This window comes from Archocentrus centrarchus, chromosome 20, assembly GCF_007364275.1.
Source record: "Archocentrus centrarchus isolate MPI-CPG fArcCen1 chromosome 20, fArcCen1, whole genome shotgun sequence".
Classification (NCBI taxonomy): Eukaryota; Metazoa; Chordata; class Actinopteri; order Cichliformes; family Cichlidae; genus Archocentrus; species Archocentrus centrarchus.
This window is the reverse complement of record NC_044365.1, coordinates 29,666,899-29,685,467: the sequence shown is the minus strand read 5'-3', so window position 1 is coordinate 29,685,467 and position 18,569 is coordinate 29,666,899. Positions and strand designations below refer to the sequence as shown.

The 18,569-nt window shown below is 39.1% G+C and overlaps 2 protein-coding genes across 3 annotated transcripts; both read right to left on the bottom strand.

Moving 5' to 3' along the window:
* Positions 1–1,544: 1,544 nt before the first annotated feature.
* hnf4g (hepatocyte nuclear factor 4, gamma) lies at positions 1,545–12,042 on the bottom strand. Of its 2 annotated transcripts, none has more exons than XM_030756863.1 (11): positions 11,909–12,042; positions 9,714–9,875; positions 9,394–9,488; positions 7,503–7,609; positions 7,250–7,399; positions 5,927–6,014; positions 5,385–5,537; positions 4,806–4,855; positions 4,376–4,562; positions 2,783–2,902; positions 1,545–2,489 (listed from the first exon to the last, which is right to left on the bottom strand). In XM_030756863.1, exons 1-11 carry the CDS (start codon positions 12,040–12,042, stop codon positions 2,368–2,370), a joined length of 1,368 nt encoding a protein of 455 aa, XP_030612723.1. In that variant the 3' UTR covers positions 1,545–2,367. The 2 variants fall into 2 exon arrangements, with proteins under 2 accessions (XP_030612723.1, XP_030612722.1); XM_030756862.1 differs by having other exon boundaries at positions 9,714–9,879; positions 11,913–12,042.
* Positions 12,043–16,256: 4,214 nt separating this feature from the next.
* gpr141 (G protein-coupled receptor 141) lies at positions 16,257–18,456 on the bottom strand. Its single transcript, XM_030756864.1, has 2 exons — positions 18,277–18,456; positions 16,257–17,555 (listed from the first exon to the last, which is right to left on the bottom strand). The coding sequence occupies exon 2, from the start codon at positions 17,552–17,554 to the stop codon at positions 16,628–16,630; it is 927 nt and encodes a 308-aa protein (XP_030612724.1). The 5' UTR covers position 17,555; positions 18,277–18,456; the 3' UTR covers positions 16,257–16,627.
* Between the last annotated feature and the right edge of the window lie 113 nt (positions 18,457–18,569).

Here is an 18,569-nt window from a genome sequence, read left to right as displayed (position 1 = left end):
AAACTATAATTCCAACTGTGATTAACTTTCTGTTTGCATAGTTTATCAGTTAGCACTTTCCAGGTGTAATAGATTCCAAAGAACTGTCATGGCTTGGGGCGGGCTGTGTGGTGAGTGTGTGTGTGTGTGTGTGTGTGTGTTTCTGCTTTGTTTCAGGTGGTTCTGTGGGCAGGCCACTCCCGTCCACCTTTTGATGGAGCCTGTGGCTGGGGGCCAAGGAGCACACCTGTGGCTGGTTAAACCGATCTAGGCTTGGAGTATTTAGGAGTGGCTGAGACGGTGGTTCAATGCCAGATTGTACAGCCACCATGGTGGTAACATGGCTTGCTTGTTTCTTCTTGTGCGTAAATCCTTGCCTGCCTGCCTGCCTGCCTGTCAGTAACAATAACCCCTCCTGTTCGTCAGCTCGCTTCTTTTCGTGCACCTGTCACTGGAATTACAGACCTTCTCAGCTCCACGGAGCCAGCGTCTCTTAGCCACTGCCTCTCCAGCCTCCATCAGCCTGCCTCACGGATAACGCCCAGAATCTACCAGTAAGACCTATCAGTCATTTAATCGCACCTCCTCTATATTTTCTTTGGACCTGGTTAATGCAGTTTTTTCTCTTTCTCCCTACAGATCCTCCATGCAGCGCCAGACTCACTCCTCGGGCTCTCGTTTGGATTTTGTTTGGTTGAACTGCTGTTTCTGCTCTTTGGGTCCGATCCACCCGGCCATCATGACAAGAATGGTGTATAAAATATTTCATAGCCACCTTTTTTTTTTTTCCTGAGTATCTTGACAGTTATTTTGCTTTATTTTATTTTTTGCTGTAGCTTTTTCTTATAAAACTTATAATTAAAATATATATTTTGTACATTCACATATTTTCAGAAAGTTACAAGACATAATATTCTGTGTGCATTTCTGACTGAGCACATTGCTGTATATACCCAACCAACCAAGTAAGAAATTTAAAAGAAAAACTACATTTTTAAAACACTTTCATCTCACTAAGCAATAATGGTCCCTTACTGACTCGAATACCCTCATCCAGTTATTATGGTAAGTGATCAAAAAGATGCACAGCCTGCTTTATTTATCCCAGTTTTGCAGAAGAATATTAAATTTTGAGGGCTCTATTTTTCTGGCACAGAACACAAATGGAGGAAAGTCAGGAAAGCAGCAACAGGTGAAACAAAGAGCGGACAACAGTTCATTCATAAGGCACCAAAACTCCAAAATAAAAATCCTGATATAAATCATTCATGTAAGCTACTTGTTTTTTCGTCAGCTGTCCCCATTTATCAAACAAAAACTGTCCTCAAGTCATTTTTTTAAATGAACACTTGATGTCCCGTCTTGTGCTGCGAGCGTTTATCTTCTGATCAGCACAAAAAATAAAATTAAATTAAAGTTGCGGGACCCCTGTGGGAGTCCATCCCTCACAGCTTTTTCAGATTTTTGGGTCAGACTCTGGAATCCACGTGTGTGAGCTCGTTTTAAAATGTTTTCAGCAACATGTTTTATTTGTTTAACATGCAGGTTGAATGGAAGTCAAAAAGAGAAAATATTTATATAAACATTATTCCAAAGGGCAAAATGAAATATTCACACTGTGTAATATGACATAGTTTAGACTGAGTTTGGACTTTTGTATTTTACATATATATATGCACATATTTTGATGGAGCTCGGGATTCATCCTGGGGACGGCTGCATTACTCGACGTGATTTCACCGTTAAATCTCTGAGAAATAGCTTTGTAGTGTGATGCTCAGAAAAACACAGAACATGCCTTTAGTTGACTGATCCCGCTGCCAAGTTGGGAGATTTAAATGAATAATAAAAGTGCTGCTGTGCCATCGTTGCAACTTAAATACAATCCCTCTCTCATATCAGTGACTGCTATGGAAACACACGTATCATTCTTGCTGCTGCGTGATGACTCTGGGTAAGACGTGGTCTGAGCATATTTTTAAGGCAAAAACAATTTTGTGCTAAAATGAGCACCAATATTTCACTGCACCCCCTGATCAGGATACCCAGAGCCTGTGCTGCCAAACACTCTGGTGCCAGGAAATAAGTAAATAATGGCAGGCACACACACACACACACACACACAGGCTCGCAGCTAAAAAAAAGACTGCATAAAAACTGTGCTTTTCTTTTGCATTTTGCCACTGTAAGAAAATAGAGCCCCAAAAGTGCTGCACGTAACCACTTAGGATATTGTGGCAGGAACTCCAGGAGTCATGGGGTACGAAAGTCAAACTGTTGACGTTGAACAGAGATTTCTGTCATCATTTTCATACTATGCCTGGATAATGAACAGGGGGCAAGGAAACTGATCTGCTGTCAGATTCGTTGACATAATGCAGGAAAGAGTCAGGGGTCTCTCTGTGCAGGAGGTGAAGGGCTTGCTGGAGGACAAACAGGCTGGGGAAAATGTTTGTACATTTCCGGTGCAGGACCCTGCGGGGGCGATGGGATGGGAGTGTCTGGAGAGGCTGCGGGAAAATAAACGAGGGCAGAGAGACATTTGTAGGATCGGTGGTGTTATTTTTAAATGAAAGTATAGCCAAACATTCGCGGTAGATTACAGATTTACTTGTAGTTATAGTTATTAATTACTTTTTTAATTAACTAACATTCAACAAAGTTATTGGAAGCATATGGCACATACTGGATCACACATTTACTGAAATGAGATAAGTGTATGCGGGTGCGTGTGTGTGCGCGCAGTTTGCACGACTGCATGCATTTTTTTTCATATGTTAATTGCTGGTACTCAGAAACGTACCTAGTTGTGGAGTGTGAGAGGCAGGCATGGTGCTGATGACCAGCGTGTGTCCAGTCAAAGGGTCCTGGGCCAGCTGGGTGTGTGCTGAGTGGTGCAGGTGTGTGGGTTCTGATGTAAGCCCTAAAAATCCAACACAGGCACTCATAAATCGACTTTAACACACAGTGATGAAGCTGTAACCAGAGTAATTTTAATCTGACTTTATTTCACTCTCTGCTTTGTATTCAGGGTGTGGATAAAGGGGGCACCTGGGGTAGCACCCCCCCCTGAAATTTGATTGCCACTCCTTGTTGCCCCCCTTAAAACTGTGTTGTCACGTCAGTGCAACCATGGGTGGAAGTCAAAGGGGAAAGTGTTTAGTCCTACTCAGAGCACCATGTATAATTATGAAGTGCTAAATAATATTACACACAGTCATTAAATAATAGATGAGAATAAAGATTCAATTTTGAAAGATGGACTCCCCCTCATGTACCTCACTAGTCTGGCCTACCACTCCCTTACTTTTCAAACTGTAAACGAAAGAGATACTGTTATTTATGTATCTCATTCAGTAAAATTAAACATATATACTGTTGTAACCAGACTATATTTTATTAACTTGTGCTTAATGCAGTCACCGTACTGTTACAGTTACGGGGCAGTCATATTTTTTTATTTAAATGTGTGTTTATAGAGGTAGGACGTCTGTGCACATTAAAATGATTATAGCTCACTGAATTTTCAACCCGTTTTCAAGCGTTTTAGTTTTGTTTTATTTACCATGAGCCTCCATGTGCCACCCCATTGTTTATATTATGTACCCTTTACTATAATGACTGTAGTGTATGTATATATGTACCTTCTCTCCTCCCTGACAGGCAGGCCAATCTGAATGAAACATCATCACATACAGTAATTATTAATATTTTTAACTAGTTTAGTTTCAAATGGATAAATAGATCTGTATGCTTCATCATATTCATTGCTAAATATAATATTATCTTAACAGTATTTGAATAGCCTGAGAGTTTCCGTTATCGTTGTGTTGTGTGTGGTTTAGTTCCACATTCTGACAACGTGCTGGCAAATAACAACAAATGCAGCTATTTCTGTGCACTTTTAAGTCGGGTTGTCATATTCTGGAGGGTTTTTTTTAAGCATATATGGCGAAAACTGGAAAACATTTTTGGAGATGACTTTTTAGTTTATTTCCACATCTCATCTCAAGCTTGAATTGTCTGTCATGGCCCTCCTGAGAATATATTTGATGCACTGCAGCTTTAACTTCAGACTTCCTTATTTATATACATTTAGATTTGTTTGCAGATGTCCCTAGCAGCATCTCGTGTACCCAGTTTACTCTATTTCAGCTTAACCTAATATAAATGTGAATTGCACAAAGTTATACTATCTTTGGGCAAAATCTTTAACTTTTTTTTTTTTAACCTCCTCCTCTATCCCAGAAAACTTTGCAGAGCAAGTATACTTTTCATTTTCCGCAGTGCTTCATAATTCTGCACTGAGGAATTTCTACGGAGCATTTGGTGGTATTGCTGAAGGTCACATTTGTTTTTCGGCAGATTTACAAGCACAGACATCAGCCAATCTCACCCCCTAGAAGCATTTCGTGCAACAGGTTGTCTATCTTGGCCAGGCCGCAGAACTTAATGAACTGGAGCTGTTCGATCATCTGCCAGGTGATGCTCTGCAGGGTGGGCAGCAGGAGTAACAGCTCTCCAAAACGACCCCTGGAGTCATACTGACGATCATTAATGTAGTCTTCCAGACTCATCTGAACCTGCACTCACACACAAACACAGAGCCAGGTCACTATCATTATAAGCAAACTGCACTTTTGTCCTTGCTGACATATTATATTGATAGAAGATGTGCACAAATTAAAATACAAATATTTTCTGAGGATAAAAATTAGGTTGCTTTTGAAACGAGATTCAAATTATTTACACAACTGAAAATTAAAAATAAGCCACTAAGAGCAGCTATCCTGCAACAATCTGAAAAGGTCAAATGGCTGACCTACCTGCAGACGCATGGCCTTAATCTTCGAAGGATCCCGTAAAGACTTTGCATCTGCAGAATGGAAGGCAAAGCATGGAAGAGGGGTTGCATTAAGGCGGGGAAGGGATATAGGACAGGATTGAAGGACAGGCCAGCACAGGACAAATAAATAAATAAATAAAATAAAACCAGAAAGATCAAGGATGGAATTGCGGATATGAGTGGAACTGATGGAATGATTATAGTCAAACTTTGGCATGAAGTGGAAAAATGAAGGATTTAGTGAAGGGGAAAGAAAAGGTGGACAGGTAACAAAACCTGGGGACAGGGATTGTGGTCACACTAGGTTAAGAACACGTAAAGAGGGGATGGAAGGATTATCTTGGCAAAAAAGGCAAGCTAAAAATGTTATATATATCCATGGTTTAAAGTGGGCTAGAGTGCGTTGCGGCACCTCCAATAAATGAGTAATTAACCTGGTAGGCAGTTAATATATAATACTGTTAAAAAAAAAAAAAAAGGTCATTTTTCATCTGCTGCAGCCTGGCATTGCTTCCAGCTGAATGCATTGTGTCTTAGTAGCTAAATGTACATTTATTACCTGGGTCAAAGAAGACAATAGCCTTGAGTGCCGCATACTCATTGTCATCTATTTGGATATCCTGGAAGGGCTGCACCAGCTCATCCAGGACTCTGTTGGCTACCCTGCAGATCTCTGCTTCAGGACTGTCTCTGTGAATCACACAGCCATTACCTGCAGACACAGGGAGCATGGTTGGTGGCAGTGTTGAGATGAAGTAGGTACTGAACATGGGTGTGTATGAGGTGAGGCGCTATGGTATGTGCTTGTGAGGCAAAGGGGGATTTTTGTTTCCTTGAAAGAAACTTGCAGACTTCTTGATGTCCTTTTAGGCATTTCAGGCAGGGCAGTGGGCTATGGTAAATAGATTACTGTATAATAATGCAGCAATTATGCTCGAGTGTTTGTAGTTGCTTACAGTATGATGTACTGATAATGAATAATGTCATTTACAAGCGAAAAGCAAAGTCACAAAGAAACAGTGAGCTTTAGTTAATCATTCTCAGTTCACAGGACTTCACCACACATAAAAAAAAGATGCCATTCTAGTCATCAGTTTCTACCTAAAATCAGGAAGTCCTTGAATGCCATTGACCTTTTGGCAACCCCAAGCAAGAGGTGTTCACCAGCATGAGCCCGAAGCAAGCTCACCTATGGACAAACACACACAGATGAAGTACAGAAACAATGTAACAGTACCTCCTCTTTTGCCGTTGTAGTCTGTTCTGTGTATGTTAGTGTAAAATAACGTGGCATTTATTGGTTACGTTTAAATATTGTTGTCAAGCCCTTTCACACACTTAAAACTGTTGAAGATTTGTTTCCAAAATCACACGTGAGATAATAAGTACAGTGCTGAGCAAAAGTCCTAAGCCACCCCTAAAGCCAGACTTGCTTGCAATTTTTTTTAAAGTGGTCTTGAGCAATAGTTCTCCAGGCTTTCTTTTCAGAGAAAGGTTGTGTCTATAATTTGACAAAAAAACAAAACAAAAAACACTTTACGAGCACAAAAACATGTAATTTGTTGCCATTTCTTTAGCTGAATTTATGAAAAATGTCAAAGATAACACAGTTTGACAGGCTTGAAATTGTATTTTTGCACCTGCAAGAGGATTCTCAAAGAGATACTTGTCGAAAACTTGGCATATCTCAGCATGGTGAGTCCTTAAAAAATTTTGAGGAATCTGGACAAGTGAGGGGACAAAAGAAGTATCAGGCCTAAAAATCTGCACAGTATCTAAAGGTCATATCCTAAAGAAATAGGAAAAAAGATCCAGCAAAGAACTGATGCAGGACCTGAGAGACGCATCTGGCCACTCAGCTGATACATCTAATAGTCTCACTGGATGGGTGGCCATCAAGAAGGTCTGTAGTCAAAAGTATATAGTCAAATAGTTGTCAGTATGTACGGAGGAGGTCAGGACAGCAGTTGAGTGTCTACAGCCATCTGTCTCCACAAGGTGGAGGCTCTGTCATGGTTTGGCGCTGCATTTCAGCCAGTGGTGTTGGGGACCTCGTCAAACTCAGCAGTATTATGAATGCAGAAAAGAACTGTCAAATTTTGATCCACTAGCTGGAAAGCATGTGATTGGCAAAAGCTTCATTTTTCAGCATGACAATGATCCCAAACAAAAAGCTTACGGACTATTTAAAGAAAAGCTTGCCCAAGAGGTTTCAGGCAGTACTGGAGAACAAAGGTGGTCATACCAAATATCAACTTTCAAGCTTATTAGAATTGCATAAAATTGCCTCACCTATTCCTCATTTTCTTAGCAACATATTAAGAAATGAGGAGTGGCACAAGTCTTCTGCAGTACTCTACACATGACGATGATTATATGCAAGAAGAAATGTCATAGTGACCTTATGCAGAACAGCATTGTTACCTGGTCATCCAGTGGCAGTTCTCCAAAAGTAGGAATATATTTGGCCCATTCCACCAACACCAATAATTGCTGTCTCATAGAATCACATATGTCCCCCACAGTGGCTGACTTCTGCTCTGATAATTCTGCTATTCCAGCCGGAGTAGTGCTCTGCAGGAAAGTGGGAATGAGCAGCTGCAATTTAGTCATATATACACACACACACAAACATATATGAGTTTTTTAAATAAGAAATTCATAAAGGGATTATCACCTGTTGGGACAATGATTCTGCTTGGGCCAAAAGAGTAATGGGTGGAAGGTCTTGGGGGTCAGAGATACTTCTTCGGGAGCTGATCCGATCTCTCTCATTCTGTACAGCTAATATATAACAGCCATTGTTGTTGTGTGCATAAAAGAGGAAATGATCTCAAAAGGAACAGGGAAGAGACAGCACCTCCTCCACTCTACTGGTAAAATAAACAGGAGTACACAAACATGGCAAAAACGAGTTTGCTCGAGTTATTTATCAGTGTTAAGAGATACCAGCATACACTAAGACAGTTAATAATTAGGGGGGAAAAAAACAGCAGTACAGTCATCAACAAAAGTGGTGAAACGTTAACCTGTTACAATCCAGAACAACATGTTTAAATAACACATGATTAGGGGTCGTAAACCTCTGAGCCAAGGTTATACCCCTCATAAATACAAACACACACTAAGTAAACACCTGTTTTATGACTGAGCCAATTTCAGCCATCTTGAAGAAGTTTTCAGAATCTCTGACAGAAGTATTTCCTTCTCTCATTTTAATTCTGCAGTGTGTCAGTAAACTTAATTAGAAAACGCACTGTTCTCTCATTATACGTATATAATGTATCCACAGTGATGTGAAAAGGGATTTACCCCTTCATCATTTCTTCTATTTTTGCACATTTGTCACACTTGAATATTTCAGATCATCAAACTAATCTTAATATTGGACAAAGATAACCCAAGTAAATGATGATTTCATTCATTAAAGGAAAAAAGTTACCCAAACCTACCTGACCCTGTGTGGAAGGACTGCAGCAAGGACTGCAATCAAGCGTTTGTCTTGAATTTTGGCTCACTCTTCTTTGCAGAATTATTTTAATCCAGCCACATCGGAGGATTTCCGAGCATGAACGGCCTGTTTAAGGTCACACCAAAGCATCTCAGTCAGATTTAAGTCTGGACTTTGACTAGGCCACTGCATGGACGTAGATTTGCTGCTGTGTTTCAATTACAGCATGTTGTCTAGGTCCTGAGGCAGCAAAGCAGCTCCAGATCATCACACTACCATCGTGCTTGACTGTTGGTTTGACGTTCTTTTAATGAAATGCTATATTAGTTGAACTTTTTGGGATGCAAACCTTCCAAATAGTTCAACTTTTGTCTCGTCAGGTCTTGGAGATCATCAAGACGTTTATTGAAAAATGTGAGATGAGCCTTTGTGTTCTTTTTGGTCAGCGGTAGTTTTCACCTTGGAACTCTCATGGACGCCATTTTTGCCCAGTCTCTTTCTTATTGTTGAATCCTGAACTCTGACCTTAACTGAGGCAAGCGAGGCCTGCAGTTTTTTTTAGATGCTGTTCTGGTTTCTTTTATGACCTCCTGGATGAGTCGTCGAGTTGTTTGGTAGGACGGCCACTCCTGGGAAGGGTCACCACTGTACCAAGTTTTTTTTTTTCCATTTGGATAATGACTCTCACCGTGGTTTCCTGGAGTCCCAGAGCTTTAAAAATGTCTTTGTAACCATTTCCAGACTGATAGATATTAATGACTTTGCATCTCCTCTGTTTCTTTACATTGTGACGTGTTGCGTTGCTTTTTGAGAACTTTTAACCTACTCCACTTTGTCAGATGAGATTGTTTATTACTTCAACAGGTCTGGCAGTAATCAGGTCTGAGTGAGTCTCATGAAATTGAATTCAGCTTTCAAAGAAAAGTGGCTAATCACAGATAGTTAATTAATTTCTGATTTGATCTGAAACATTTAAGTGTGGCATATATGCAAAATACTTCTTCATGGCACTGAATGCAAAATTAACAAGCTCTGTAAATATCACTCTCTGTCTCTTCTCCCTACATCTGGGTGTAACAATTTAACTTTGTGTCTCATTCAAAAGAGGTTTCACTACCTTCTTTTTTCATTCCAGCCCTGAAGCATTTGTTGAGCCTGCAGAAACGACACTGGTTCCTCTTATCTTTATCCACTATGCACTGTCTGCTGAACCTACAGAACACACATACAGTTATCAGAGCTAGAAAATTATGACTTAATATATCGTGACATACCTTGAGGCCATAAAGCATGCAAGACTGTAACAAAAAGTAAATTATCAGTATATCTGCAAATTATTACAAGGGTGCATGTTATGATGATTATGTAAACTGTTTCCACATGCATACATATATTAAGTATTTGTATGCTTGCACAGTATTTCCTTGCAATCTCTACCTGCAGGTATAGACGTGGCTCTTGCGTATAGAGCGTCTGAAGAAGCCTTTGCAGCCGTCACAGCTGGAGGCTCCATAGTGTTTCCCTGTGGCTTTATCTCCACAGATCGCGCAGTTACTGCTGACCCCATCTGGACCAGGCAGGCTTGGCTCTGTCGGCATGCTGTCTGGAGCACAAAAGGAAAACCACTCACACAGGTGATACATGCATACACACATGCATATGCATGCACATACAGTACTAGTCAAAAGTTTGAAGGAACAGTCTCATACATCTGCATATTTCACACACACTGGTGCAATCTCAAATACCCTACAAAATGTAGTAGTGATTTCAGTGCACATGTTCTATAAGCAACCTGTGATAATACAGCTGTCCAGTGCTCTGTGCACTCATCTAATTGCAGCCAAATTTGCTGAATCTCTACACTGTCAAAGTTGTGATTTATTTTTAATCTCCTTAATTTTGATTTTTAGTGTGTTACATAATGCATTGCAGCATTTTGCAATGTCAGTTTTTTTTAATATTGAGTGACAAATTTGCAAGCAATTTAACTGTCTTGGTAAGGTGTTGGGCCAGTAAGACCAGAACAGCTTCAAAGTGCTTTGTCAATGATTGTACAAGTGGCTCTTGAACACCATTCTTCCAAAAGACATTCACTCAGTGCATGTTATGATGATGGTGGAGAGTTAGACACATCGGCCCAAAAAACTCCCATAACCATGTGGGTGTAGCAAAGGCTACAGTATATGATTCACATGATTTTCAGACTTATCAAACCATTCAGTGGCCACTGATGCCGGGTGGATGGCAGCTCTGCGAAGATGAAAGCGGCCACTATGATCAGGATATAATCATAGGATTAAAGGTGATTTTGTAGCGACTGTTATCCCTGAGGGAACAAGCGAACTCAAAGTAGGTTAGCAAAATGCCCCTTCACCATAAGACCTGCTACATCCTCTGTTTTTTCCTTTCACTTCTCACCAGAGTGTAGTGCTTCTGGGGGACCAGTTAAGTTGAAACATGTTTAGTTAATTAGTCACTACATGAAGTCTTACTCCAAGAATAACAAAATATCCAAATTAACAACCCCACCCCCACCCCCCCAAAAAAAACAAAATTTAAAAAATTTAAAAAATTGCAATAGCTGCTGTTAATTGATCCACCCTGGTCAAAGGTGCTCACAGCAAAATATAGAATATAATACCCATAATACTGCTGATACTTCTGTAGTATGTGTTGTATATTGTGTAGGAGGACATCAGCTATTACCAGAGATTGTTGTTAATGACAAAACATGATTGTCATTGTTTTTATTCCTACTTTTATGTCTTTATGGTCATCATCAACATAATCTCTGTCATTATCACCAGCATCAGCATCGTCGCAGTAATTGAAACCATAACCGACATTGCTGCCTCCTTGTAAATTGATCTGTTAAAGTCTGCTGAATAGAACCTTCTTTGACCACGCTGTTGATGTAAAAGCTCAAGATGCATCAACACACACATACATTTATATTCCTACTGCGCACAATTCCTTTGGTCCCACACCAGGCAGTGCCATTCTGAAATGAGTCAATGAGTGCCTACAGTCAATGTTTGACTAATTTTGCCTCCGTGCTGAGGTAACACCTGTGTGTCGCAGAGATGGGTGCTTCCTGTTCAGTAAAATATCTTCATTCGTGCAGTTCCTGACTGAACAATTTGGTTATCATTTATTTAATCCCCTTCAAACCGTAACCCAGCCTTTTAATTTCCTTAACAACACATGTTTCCTCTATTGCATATACACGCAGAAGCAACAACGGGCAAGTGAAATTTATTTTACATAATTATTGTCAAGCAAGACACACACATGCACACTATTGGTCAGGACTAAAATGTCAGTCAGAGTTTCCTCCAGCAGTGAATTTGAACATATCAAACACACCAAAAAACATATTTACCTCCTTTCTGTAAATAGCAAGCCATTTGCCTCCAGCTCCACTCACTTAACTGCATCAGTGAGTGTCTAGTGAATCTGCTTCCTTGTAAGGATAATGGAGAATTATACCTATCTCCCATGTCTGTCCATATTAAATCATTCTGAAGGTCCTGATAAGTATGTCAGTGCGTGGCCTATCTTTTAATGTATCTGTGTCTCTTTGTCTTGTGTGTTTTTGTGTGCATGTTTGTGTCTGTATTTGTACACACTTACCTCTTCCTACATAGAGTACCTCTGCATGCTCAAAGCCCAGTGTGTTGTATGAAGGATCCAGGCCTTCACAGTAGTTGGCTACTTCCATATCTAACAGAGATTTACTCTCAGGAGTAGGAGGATACTTCATTCTTCTCTTCTCTTCTCTTCTCTTCTCTTCTCTTCTCTTCTCTTCTCTTCTCTTCTCTTCTCTTCTGTTCTCTTCTCTTCTCTTCTCTTCTCTTCTCTTCTCTTCTCTTCTCTTCTCTTCTCTATCGTTCTGTCCCTGTTTAATCTAATTCTTGCAGGAATAACAAGGGAGATCCCTGACATAAAAGACCCATAATCCCATCTGATTGGGCTCTGAACAAGGAGAGGGGAGGAGCTGGGGCTCTTCTCACCTTCTTACACTTTACTTATCTGTCCTTCTCTCTCACACTTATCACAGGGATGAATAGATAGTTACAAAAGAGATATTTCCCTTCCCTTCTCTGCCTTTTATTATACCTTTTTTTTTTTTTGCATTGCTATAGATTTAATCAGATTTTGATGAAAAGATCGCACATTAAGTGCACATGTGCACAACGGGGCATCTGTAGTTACAGACACAAACATGTATGAATGTGCATCTGACTGTGTGTGTGTGTGTGTGTGTGTGCACGTGTGTGTGTGCGTGTGCTTTTATGGGCATGCATGTGTGTGTCCTTTCCAGGTTTTCTAATCTAATCAATGGTGAAGTAATAGCACCACCACCTCAGCGAAGTAGAAAACACTGATAGTTTCCATTCAGGCGTCCACATACACACCCCACGAGCTCATCTACTGTTTTTAACTCTTTATTCTGCATATTTTTAATGAACTGAGTGTTGACTGTAAACATCACCAACAACATCCTCACTGACCACTGCATTTAATTTCTTTTTGCTTTATTTATTACAATGAAGCCAGTGGTACATGGCTTCACATCAGTTCGTATCAATATTTTTAATGAATAAGATTAAAAATCATTTTCAGACTGTTCTTACATTTAGGTAATTTAACTCATTTTCTTTTACTAAAAAAAAATAAATGTAATGAAAATAAATGTATGGTGAAGAGAGGCAGGGGATTTTAAAAGTGACAATCAAAACTAAAAGGTGACAAGGTGTCAGCATGCCTCCCCTCTTTTAGGGCAGGGATGTTATAAAATCCATTAAAATGTCCCACCCATTTAAATCAGGTAATCAGCTTGGGGCATTGTGCTGTGAAGGCTGTAAATGATAAGAGCCAGTATTATAGGACATTTGATGCCCTAAATCAGCAAGGAACGGGTCAATCAGAAGAGTTCAGCATATGTGAGCAGGTATGGTATTGTCACTGTAGGCTCAATATTGTAGATCACACGTGAGTGAAAATGCTATTAATACTTGGTTACATGGTAACAGATATATATTTTTATAATATTGGAATCATAGGTGGTAAAAGAGAGAGCGAGAGAGAGAGAGGTGATAGAGAGATCATAGAGAGATTACATTTTAACCATGTAGCAAGGTCAGGACTCCTGACTCATCATGCTTGTGGACAGGGAAGAAGAATAATTTTGTCCTTACAAATGCCAATTAGTCTTTATTATCACTGTGGTAGAAATAGGAAGTAGAATATAGGGCTGTAAGAATAAAGGCACAGGGGTAAATGTGTTAAAGGTTCTCATGTGATTACAGTTTAATATACAAACTGTGCTTTTAGACAGAACAAAAGCCAATGTTCACTCAAAATTAAAAATCTTTAATCCAGAACAGGCTAAAAGCTTCACCTTCCACTCACAAGAGCAACAACAGCAGCTGAGGTCTTTATTTTTATAATCATGAGTGCCTTTGAGCTTTCCCCCTCTTTTTTAAAATTTTCAGTATTTAAGAAAGCACTTTTTGATTCGTACTAAGGACGCTACAATATTTCAGACAGAGAGGCTGATCAGGTGCTCATGACATTTTAAAGTAGAGTGTTAATTTTGTTCATCTCTCACATACATTGAAAAAATAAATAAATAAAAGCAATATAGATGCAATTTAACCTTAAAGTGAATTTAAAGTTAAAATACTAAAAAAGTTATTGGCACTTATTGCAGGACATAACTGAGAAAGCTTGCATCTGCTTAGCAACCAAAAGCCCTTCATAGTCATAAAACCCAGAGCTAAGAGCTATATCTGTGTGAACTGACCATAATACTGTCGCCTTTATTTAGACTAGGTTTTAATCGTCACAGATGATAATCAGCCACCTAACTGACTTGTAAACCCTGACTTCCTGATACTCTGGCAACAGCGTGATACGCAGTTAAGTAAAATGGCATTCACCCTTAAGACTGTACATCTTTAAAGGAATATTTGTTCTTTTTATGTGTTGTTCCATGTTGTCCAGTTTTAAAACCACCACATGCAAGAAAACAGAAACATGGAATAAATAGTTAACTATGGTTCTACAACTCTCATTCAAGGGTTCTATGCAAGCTCAGAAAAAATGAATGGATACCATATCAGTGATTCGGCTTAAGTAGATCCTGTGGGTTTAGACAATGCGGTTTAGAGGTTTAGGGTTAACATGACAACCTGCGCGATATAAGCCAGACCAATACAACATCACACACAGCCTCAAAAGTCAATCAACAACTCTGGGAATGCCTCAACAAAACAGTCTTCACTCAAAAATTAACCAAGGTTTGACTGTTTTTCTGCTCCTGTGTGAGTGTGTATTGTATGTACTCTATTGTTTTGGCCAAAGCCAAGAAGGTTAGTTACATGTGATCAAACACTGCATGTTCTTGCAGATATTAAAAAAGAAAGAGAAAAACTTTTGAGCCTCTTTCACTTCAGTGTATTATACAAGTGCTTATTATAGAAATTAAACCACTCTGTTGGACATTAAATACATTATGATGGTAGTGAAAGAAAAAAAGGATATGAATGGAACACCGTCTTCCTGCACATGAAATGGGTTATCACATGACCTTTGCAGCACAGCCTGTGTGACAAAGTTAATATTTCTTATCTGTTTCACAAAATGTCTCCAGGTTCAGAACTCTGGATACACGACATAGCAGCAGGTGCAGTTTGTGCGGACAAGAATTCCAACCATTGCCACCATAATACAAAACCACGTGATTTAAGAGAAGACATTCGCAAACTTCCTTGAAAAACTACCAAAGGTAAGCGTTGCTCCCTCTACAGAAACAACAACAACACGTCGTAATGTTTTTACTCTTTCTTATTCTGACATAAACGCTTGCATATCAGCGACAATGTACTTAAAAAGAAAAATCTGGCTTACCTGTGTTTCTGTTTCTGTCTGGGATGTGCATTTATCCAGGTGTACCGTTGTACTCTGACAGTGAGCAGCCCTCTGCTACTCAGTGTGCCACTGGACTAAGTGACATTGAGCATGGGAAAATGGCAAAGGTGTTCAATCACATTAAAAAGGAAGGTTGGAGAGCTGAGCTGCCTATAATTCACAAAGCGACACATTGGATGGCGCCACCATAGCTCTGTCATTAGATCGATTTACTAAACAAACTCAAACTAGGGTGGGGATGTTAAACAGTAACCCAGCACCATAAAACCGAAAAGAAAAAGCTCACCAGGTGTGTGTGTGTGTGTGTGTGTGTGTGTATCAGGCAGGCCCTCCAACACCACCCTCTGAGGGCAGAAAGTATGAGATCCAAAAAGGGTTGAGGTAATGTTTCACAAAATCATGGGGGAGACATAACGATTTTAGACATTTATTTCTCTTCTCAGCAGTGAAGCTTAACAATTTGGCCGTGTACACAGGGGTTAATAGTTAAGTGCAAATACAGTCAAAAGTATACATTTCCACTTACAGTCCTGTTACATGAAGTTACAGATAAAATATGCTACAACCTCCAATTTCATAATCTAAGATTACGAATTCCAAGCATGAAGCCTTTGCATTATAAACAGAGACCAGCAGATGGCAAGAGTGCCTTCATAATGAAAGAAAACCAAACAACACTTTCATAAATAAAAGCACAGTTTGCACACACACACACGCATATATATATGCGTGTGTGTGCGTGTGTGTATATATATATATATATATATATATACATATATATATATATATATACATATATATATATATATATATATATATATATATATATATATATATATATATATATATATATATATATATATATATATATATATATATATATGTATGTATATATATATATATATATATATATGTATATATATATATATATATATGTATATATATATATATATATATATATATATATATATATATATATATATATATATATATATATATATATATATATATATATATAAGCAGAGATAAGGATGTCTGTCAGTGATCGGTGAGTTTTTTGTTTTGTTTTTCAAGATAATTAAAAAAGTATTCTGAAAACATAGCCAAATATGTCGAGACAACAACCACTAAGGGAATAATATTTTATCTGACTATAAATCCTACGGTCAAGATTGACATTTTATATTGAAATATTGATTGATTGTTAAAACCTGAAAGTTGAACCTTTTATTTCACATGCAATATATATTTGTTTTCCTTCATTTTATCTTATTTTTTTTAAATGATTTGTTCTCATGTGATTTTGAACTATTACTCTCAGATTAGATCACCTGGATTTATGGAACTGAACCAAAATCACCGACAGACATTAAAGAAAAGTGAAGGAAACACACTCACAGCACCAGCAGCATTTATCCAACTTTTCCTGAGAAGCATATGTTGCAGGTCCGCGTCCCCAAGAAAGTAAGCATGTCCAAACAGTTAAAAGTGGTTAAGCTCAGAAGCATTTCGTTTAAACTCTGTAAGTCAGCTATGTGTTCTAAGTAATACAGCCGGAAAATGTGGTAGGGAATGAAGCAGATGACCATGATTAGCGCAAAGCAAAGACTCTTCAGCTGAGCCCCAAACTCCTGTTGAGAGGTGCATCCCTCCCGGTGCGTCCTGTATAAAACCCAGAGAACATTGCCTTGGAAGCCTGTCAACACAGTGGCAATGACTATAATCAGTATGCTTGTGATGTAGTTGAACACCTTGGCAGATTCTATGTTTTTTCCAAACTGGAAGCAAGTGTTGTTCTCAGTGCGAGATCCATTTTTAAAATCACCATATTTATAATGGATGATGCAAGGGACTGCGATCAGCAGAATAATCCACACCAAAACACTGATAAAGATCGCGTGTATCCTCTGAAAGGATGCTACGTGGCAAGCTCTGTGGTAGAATGTCAACAGGCGGGAGATGAGGATAATCACATAGAGGACAAAAGACATATACATGTGGATATGGATCATGCTGCTGACTATTTTACACCACCCATAGCGCATGGTCCATTCATTAGTTGCATAATAGTAGATTCTGAAGGGAACCGTTAGCAGGAAGATGAAGTGGGTAAAGATCAGGTTGAGTACAGCGATTGACATGGTGGAAGTTGTGCTGGATTTCATGATGCGCATCATCAGGCTCAGGCTAATTGTCCCACAGATCAGAACCACAGAGTAGATGACCAAGAGGGCTATGTGGTAACTGGTGTTATTCAGTGGCTTGTCATTTGTTGAGGCTATAGTCATCATTGAAGTTGTGTTTGGGGATACTGTGCTCTGGTTTACTGTGGTAGCCATCCTAAACAGAAGAGGAAAGGGAATAAAAAAAAGTACAAGACATATTAGAATTAGAGAGATTAGACTGAATTAGAAAAATAGAGATGAAGAGTAAGTGGAAGTGAAATGTATGCAATGAAGAAAAGAGAATAAGAAAACACATGGCTATAAAAACCGTCTGGTTTACTGTATTGTAAAGGCTTGCATGTTCTCAGGTGAGCTTAACATGAAACAAGACTAAAAACAAAGCGGCTACATCACACACCTAGCATGTTAGTAAGGCAAAGTAAAATTAAGTATTTAACCTCCTGAGACCCTGCGTCCACATACAGTATGGAGACATTACATTTTGACTTTGCTAAACCTTATACTTTATTCTGCTCAGTAGTGTTTTATACATTCTACTAAGTCATGTTGTTTTTCTTGTGTTATGCTATAAAATAATCCCATTGTCCACATCTGAGGACATTTTTTTCCCATGAAAGTATGTAAAAACCAACTTCCTGATCAAAGAGGAAGCTTAATTTATATACATATCAGGTCCATCTAATCACAAATATAGGAGAAATAAAAAATCCATCACAAACAGGAGCTCAGGTCTCAGGAGGCTAAAGCATTTAAAAAGCACAAATCCTGCATAACTATTTAACCATTAAGAAAGGAAGAATGGCACAATGGAAACAATATCATGAAAAAAGACAAAGTCCCAAGCCAGAGAGTTCATCATTCATTAAAGGACTTACTTGCGCCGTAGTCATTAAAGATCTGGATGCCAAGTGCTCTGTCGTGTGCGTCCTCTGCAGTACATCACATTATATCCAGTAGCGGCAGGGTTCACTGTGTCACAGGACACAGGAAAAAGCTCTGTGTCTGAACAGAAACGGTTTCTGCCCAACTGCGTGTGCACATATGCTTATGTCCGTGTGTGTGTGTGCCAGCTTTCGGTGGAAGTTAAGGTTCTGAAAGTGAATCGTTTGTGAGCCTCTGTGTGTGTGTGTGTGTGTGTGTGTGTGTGTGTGTGTGTGTGTGTGTGTGT